Source organism: Cucumis melo, chromosome 8 (genome assembly GCF_025177605.1).
Source record: "Cucumis melo cultivar AY chromosome 8, USDA_Cmelo_AY_1.0, whole genome shotgun sequence".
In the NCBI taxonomy this organism is placed as follows: Eukaryota; Viridiplantae; Streptophyta; class Magnoliopsida; order Cucurbitales; family Cucurbitaceae; genus Cucumis; species Cucumis melo.
This window is the reverse complement of record NC_066864.1, coordinates 14036656-14043240: the sequence shown is the minus strand read 5'-3', so window position 1 is coordinate 14043240 and position 6585 is coordinate 14036656. Positions and strand designations below refer to the sequence as shown.

At 30.8% G+C, this 6585-nt stretch overlaps 1 protein-coding gene across 3 annotated transcripts; it reads left to right on the top strand.

Moving 5' to 3' along the window:
- Positions 1–2023: 2023 nt before the first annotated feature.
- On the top strand, positions 2024–5325 carry LOC103495886 (cytochrome P450 85A-like). Of its 3 annotated transcripts, none has more exons than XM_051089416.1 (8): positions 2024–2313; positions 2420–2741; positions 2823–3215; positions 3342–3428; positions 3542–3620; positions 4199–4305; positions 4452–4523; positions 4749–5325. In XM_051089416.1, exons 1-7 carry the CDS (start codon positions 2126–2128, stop codon positions 4515–4517), a joined length of 1242 nt encoding a protein of 413 aa, XP_050945373.1. In that variant the 5' UTR covers positions 2024–2125; the 3' UTR covers positions 4518–4523; positions 4749–5325. The 3 variants fall into 3 exon arrangements, with proteins under 3 accessions (XP_050945373.1, XP_008455791.1, XP_050945372.1); XM_008457569.2 differs by having other exon boundaries at positions 4399–4523; XM_051089415.1 differs by having other exon boundaries at positions 4199–4523.
- Positions 5326–6585: the final 1260 nt, after the last annotated feature.

Below are 6585 nucleotides of genomic sequence, written 5' to 3'. Positions count from 1 at the left end.
TCAATGGAAAAACAACATTAAAGATGTATCATAAGCGACATTAAAGAAATCTTTAATGTCGGTTTAAAAACGACATTAAAGACAGCTTTAATGTCGGTTATCCACCGACATTAAAGATGAACCGATATTAAAGACCTTCAATAACACTATCAAAGATGTCGGTTTATAACCGACATAGAAGACCTTTAATGTCGGTTTATAACCGACATTAAAGACAGCTTTAATATCGGTTATAAACCGACATTAAAGGCCTTTAATAACGCTTGCAAAGATGTCGGTTGCCAAGTGACATTAAAGGCCTTTAATGTCGGTTTTAAACCGACATTAAAGGCCATATTTCTTGTAGTGTAAATAGCAAACAAAAAGAAGTGGGGACATGAAGAAGAAGAAGAGATAATAATATGAAGAAGATAAACAAGAATTATAAAAAAAAAAAAATCCTGGTGGAAAATTAAAACGAACAAGACAAATATTAAAATTTATGAAAAAAGAAGGGATATTTTCAAAAATATAAAAAAGCGTCAAAATATTTACACTCTATAGATTAATTTCAAAAACGGAAAAAGCCTAGAGGCTCACTGTGTAAAATACCAAAAAAGCCCGTCAACCACCCCGTCAATAACGCGCGCGTAATATATTTGCGATCGTTTAGATTTGGTTATTGTTTGATATGCGATCATTTAGATATGACTACAATTTATACGCGATCGTTTAGATATGGTTCAATATATATGCGATCGTTTAGTTATGGCTACAACGCGTTCATTTATATATGACTACAATTTATTTTTTCAATTCAATCGTTTAATTTTGTTAGACGATCGTTTAGATTTGGGGACCCAAATCTAAATGAATTTTTTTAAAAAAATTTGGTACACGATCTTTTTAATTCTTTTGGTACACGATCGTTTAGATTTATTTACATGATCGTTTACTTTTTTTACAGGATCGTTTACATTTTGCTACTTCAATCCAAATGATTTTTTTCAAGATTATTTATAACGATCTTTTATTTTTTTACACGATCGTTTGCTTTTTTAAATGATCGTTTACATTTGGTTATTCCAATCTAAATGATTATTTTTTTAAGATTTTTTATACACAATCTTTTATTTTTTTATACGATCGTTTAGATTTCGTTACTCCAATCTAAATGATTTTTTTTCAAGATTCTTTATACACGATCTTTTAGATTTTTCTATTTTGTAGTACATAGTCTTATACACAGTCGTTCGCGTAAAAAAAAAAGGAAAGAAGAAAGACGATGGAAAGAAATCGAAGCGAAAAAAACGAAGAGGAAAAGAAGAAAAACAATGGAAAAATTAAACGGCATAAATAAAGAATTGAAAAATAAAAAAAAAAATGATGGAAAGAAATCGTAGAAAAGAAAAAGAGAAAGGAAGAAAGACGAAATCGTAGGGGAATACGAAATAACAGTAGCAAGACGAATCGCGAGGAAGAAAAGAAAGATAGAAGGGCAAACCTGGAATATTTAAAAAATAGCTAACCTTATCGGCTTTGTTACCTAGTTGTAAATAGTTTACAGTTTTGTTACATTTATGTAAGTTTCTAAAAAAAGAAGATGTCTTTACGGTGGTTTTTTTTTTTTTTTTTTTTTTTTGGTTATTATACCTAAATATTTTAGCATTTTGTTGTATATATTAAATTGACCAATAAAATTATTATTTTACTCAAATCTCTATTTCAAAATTTAAAAATAAAAATAAAATATCTAATTTTTATTTCTTTAGATAGGGATCAATTTGAAAAAGGTAGTTCATTCTAGTGCCAATTCAATAGCCAAACTAGTTTTAGTTGCCAAAGGGCTAAGAAGCAGTAGCAGCAAGCAGCAACGACAACATCCCTTTTTCGCTCCAATACCATTCAATTTTACAGCCTAAACTTTCCTTCCTTCTAACACTTGTACGGTCGCATCCCCTTGTAGTATACCGGATCTTTATTTTCATAGCCAAAAAAGAAAAATCTCCTCTGTTTTTTATTTTTGTTTTCCTTTCTTATCCCACACTTGCTTCTGGGTACCTATAAATCCAACCAAAACCTCCATAATATTGAAGGAGAAAGCTATCATTTCTTTATTTTTCTTCATTCCTTCATTGGAACTTAAATGGCCTTAGCCATCGTAATTCTTGCCCTGTTTTTACTCCTCTGTTTTTGCGCTGCTTTATTCCAATGGAATGAGGTTCGATACAGAAAAAATGGGTTGCCTCCTGGTACAATGGGTTGGCCTGTTTTTGGTGAAACCTCTGAGTTTCTTAAACAAGGTCCGAATTTTATGAATTCTAAAAGAGCAAGGTACTAATTAAAATTTAATCTGTGTTTCTTTTTTCTTTTTTATTTCTTTTGCCTTTTGATTTCTGTTTAATCTCTGGTTTTAACGTTTGCTTTGTTTTTGGTGAAGGTATGGGAGCTTTTTCAAATCACATATTTTGGGATCTCCTACGGTTATTTCTATGGATCCAGAGGTTAATAGATATATATTAATGAATGAATCTAAAGGACTTGTCGCTGGTTATCCTCAATCTATGCTTGATATACTTGGAACATGCAATATCGCTGCCGTACACGGCGATGCTCATAAGCTTATGAGAGGTGCTCTACTTGCTATTGTTGGTCCCACCATGATTAAGGATCGTCTTCTTCTTCAAGTTGATGAGTTTATGCGATCCCATTTGCGTAACTGGGATAGCCAAATCATTGATATTCAAGAAAAAACTAAACAGGTGGATTTTAGTTTTTGAAAAAATTGCTAATTTTTCTCTGTTTTCACTCATTTTTAACCTCCCCGCTCCCCCCCTCTTCAGATGGCTTTCTGGACATCTTTGAAGCAGACTACCAGTATCGTATCCGGTCCATTATGGGAATCTTTCACCATAGAATTCTTTAAGCTCGTGCTGGGCACTTTCTCGCTCCCTATCGATCTTCCGGGCACGAATTACCGTATAGGAGTTCAGGCAAGGAATAACATAGTAAAGCTATTGAAGAAGCTGATTAGTGAGAGAGTAAATTCAAAGATTCAAAAAGATGACATGCTTGGATATTTATTGAGTGAAGAGAACAAATATAAACTAAATGAGGAACAGATTATTGATCAAATCATTACTGTTTTCTATTCTGGTTATGAAACTGTTTCAACAACTTCAATGATGGCTGTAAAGTTCCTTCATGATCATCCCAAAGTTCTTCAGCAACTCAGAGTGAGTATTAAAATAAGAAAATAAAGATCACAACTCATTGAGTTGCAAATTTGAAAAAGCTGTTGGTTGGTTTTTTTTTAAATTTTTTTTAATTTGTTTTCTAAGTTAGAGATTTGAAATTTGCAGGAAGAACATATAGCATTAAGAGAGAAGAAAAATCCTGAGGACCCGATTGATTGGGATGATTTTAAAGCAATGGATTTCACGCGTGCGGTATGATTTGTTATGTTTCTACTGTCGTTTTTTTAACAGTTCTTTGATGGGTTTTTCTTAAAAATAATGATCAGGATTCTAACATTACACTGTTTCGTTTTGAAATTGTTTAGGTGATTTTTGAAACATCAAGGCTAGCAACTGTTGTTAATGGTGTTTTGAGAAAAACTACGAAGGATTTGGAAGTAAATGGTGAGTTTTATTAGTACTTTTTTTGTATTAAATTTGGGGTTTTATTATGTACTTTGTTTAAGATTAGAAAAAATCAGTTCATTCAAATTTTCGTTATTCGTTACGTACCAAGCCAATGTCATTTCATGGAATTTCAACTTCAATAGTATTTTGCTAACAAATATAAACGTTAAAAGGATAATGCTTCAAAGGGTTTTGGCCTATATAAAAGTTGGGTAATATTGTGACTTTTAAAAGTATAAGGGCAATTTTAAAACAAGCAGCAAAGCTGCATGGTAGCCAAGTTTTGTTTTCGAGTTATTAGCAGTTACCAATATTCATCTCCTCAGTTCAAGGCTCAAGATCCTGTCTTTGCAGTTACTAATATTCATCTCCCCAATTCACTTTGGCCACTTTTTCTTTCTCTCTCTCTCACTTCTGTTTTTTTATTTTTTTATTTTCTTTTTTTTGTGGGTCAGCCTTAGGGCTCATAAAGAATGACACAACTTCTTCACTTCTTTCGTAACAACAATGTTATGAGATAAAACTGAAGAGTTCCAATCTTGAACTTTTTCTGATTTTTACTTTGCTTTTTACAGGGTTTCTAATTCCTAAAGGATGGAGGATTTATGTGTATACTAGAGAGATAAACTATGACCCTTTTCTCTATTCTGAACCATTCACCTTCAACCCTTGGAGATGGCTGGTGGGTTTTTCTCTCTCTCGCTTAACTTTCTTTCTCTCCCTTTACCCCTTGTTGAAAAATGACCATTTTGCATTGCTCTTGTCATTTTTTCAGGATAAAAACTTAGAGTCTCATAATTATTTTTTCCTCTTTGGAGGTGGAACTAGGCTTTGTCCTGGCAAAGAATTGGGAATTGCAGAGGTTTCTACATTTTTACATTACTTTGTAACTAAATACAGGTACGTAGCTTTCTTTTTCATATTTTATGTATTCTTAGTACTTTAATTGCTATTCTGATATGTACACATTTTTGTTTATGTGACAAGTTAGATTGTATATTTTGTTGGGTATGGTCCTTGACTACGTTTGGCTAATCGAAAATAAAAACAGAAATTGAGATAAAGATTTTTTTTTTCTTTTTTCTTTTGTTTTTTTTTTTTTTTTTTTTTTTCTTCTTGTTGCAGGTGGGAAGAAGTTGGAGGATGTAAGCTCTTGAAATTTCCAAGAGTAAAAGCTCCAAATGGGTTTCACATTAGGGTTTCATCGTATTGACTGAATAAACTTAATAAGATATATTAAAAAAAAGTGAGTTATTGTGAAGAGTTTGATATACAGTTGTTGATATGATGACAGTACAGGAACTGCCAATGTTGGAGATATAATATATAGGAGAGGATGTACGTACACATTCTAACACCTTGACCTTAGGGGCAAAAGGAATGAAATTAAAATTTCAAACTCTTTTTCCTCTAAAGTATCTTACTTTCCAACCTTTCAATTTGAGCTTATTTAGCTCGACAAATAATCCAGCCTGCACACTTGCAACCCCTACCTACTATTGTTCTCTATTATAAGCTATAAGAACCAACTTAAGCAATTATTACGGATCGGTTATATATAAGATTCGAAATACGTATCAATGCCAATGAAATTATTGAGGTTTTGATTTTCTGGTAATATGGTTCTCCATGAAAATTTCAAGAAAAATTTATGAAAGTAGATCGGGAGATTGATAGAAATTGTTATAATTCCTTAATGAAATTTTGAATGCGGCCATAACTTACTTAGACTATAACCGACAATATTTTGATGACTATTATAAATGTTCGTATAAATGTTTATGCAATAATTGACGTTTTAAGATGATATAGAAAATAATTATAGCATAATATAAAATTTTAAAATGTCTGATGCGAAAATTGTGAAAGTTTTAGATGGTGATAAGAAAACCTATCAGTCTGGTAGTAATTATGTAAAAATTTAATAAAAAAAAGTTTGAATAAGGTCAAAAATAATAAATATAGGTTCTTATTTGTAGATTTTTTAAATCTTCAAATTCAAGTTTTTTTAAAAAATGCAAGTTTTGAGCTGAAAATAAAGTTGAAGATTTGAGAAAAGTTTGAAATTAGAGAGAAAATGAGGTCGTGAAAGCTTCCTTTTTTAGTCGAAAAATAACAAACTATAGAACTATGTGTAAGAAAATTTCAAAGTTAATGTAACTAATTAAGAAAACAAAATCAAAATTTTTTTTTTTTTGAAATTTTATTTCCTTTAATCAAGTTTTAAGAAGATATAGAAAATAATTAAGATTTTTTCAAAATATAATAAACCGGTAACATATTTACACTATATAAAATAATTTCGACGAAAACGAAAAAAGTTTATAAACCTACAATATATAAAATACCAAAAATATCTCTATCAACACGCAATTAATCGACCGCACGCGTGCATGAATAATATTCTTATAAACTATTGTGTACTTCGGTATAAATGAATAATATATGATCATCTAGGTCATGATACATGATCGAGTGTAGTTCTTTTTAAGGATGAGAAAAATGTTTCAAATTTAAACGATTGTGTTGACCATTTTAAACGATCATGTTGATCGTGGCAAACAATCATGTTTATCATGGAAAACTATCATATTGATTATGATAAGAGATCGTGAAGTCCAATGTAAATTATCGTTAAACATTTCAAATCTAAACAATCATGTTGACCATGTTAAACAACTGTGCTTACTATGGTAAGAGGTCTTCTAGATCATGTTAACTTGATCGTGTAGTTCGTGGAAAAAGGCTTCAAATTTAAATGATCATATTAACCATGGTAAACTATCATGTTAATAATGGTAAAAGATCGCATTGATCATTTAGATTTGAAAAAGCTTTTTTTTTTCATTGTTTAAAAAGAACTACGTGATCGGTATATGTGATCTAAACGATTCCTTAACATAGTCAACACAATTGTTTAAGCATGGTCAACAAGATCGTTTTTAGTTTTGAAGTATGTTTC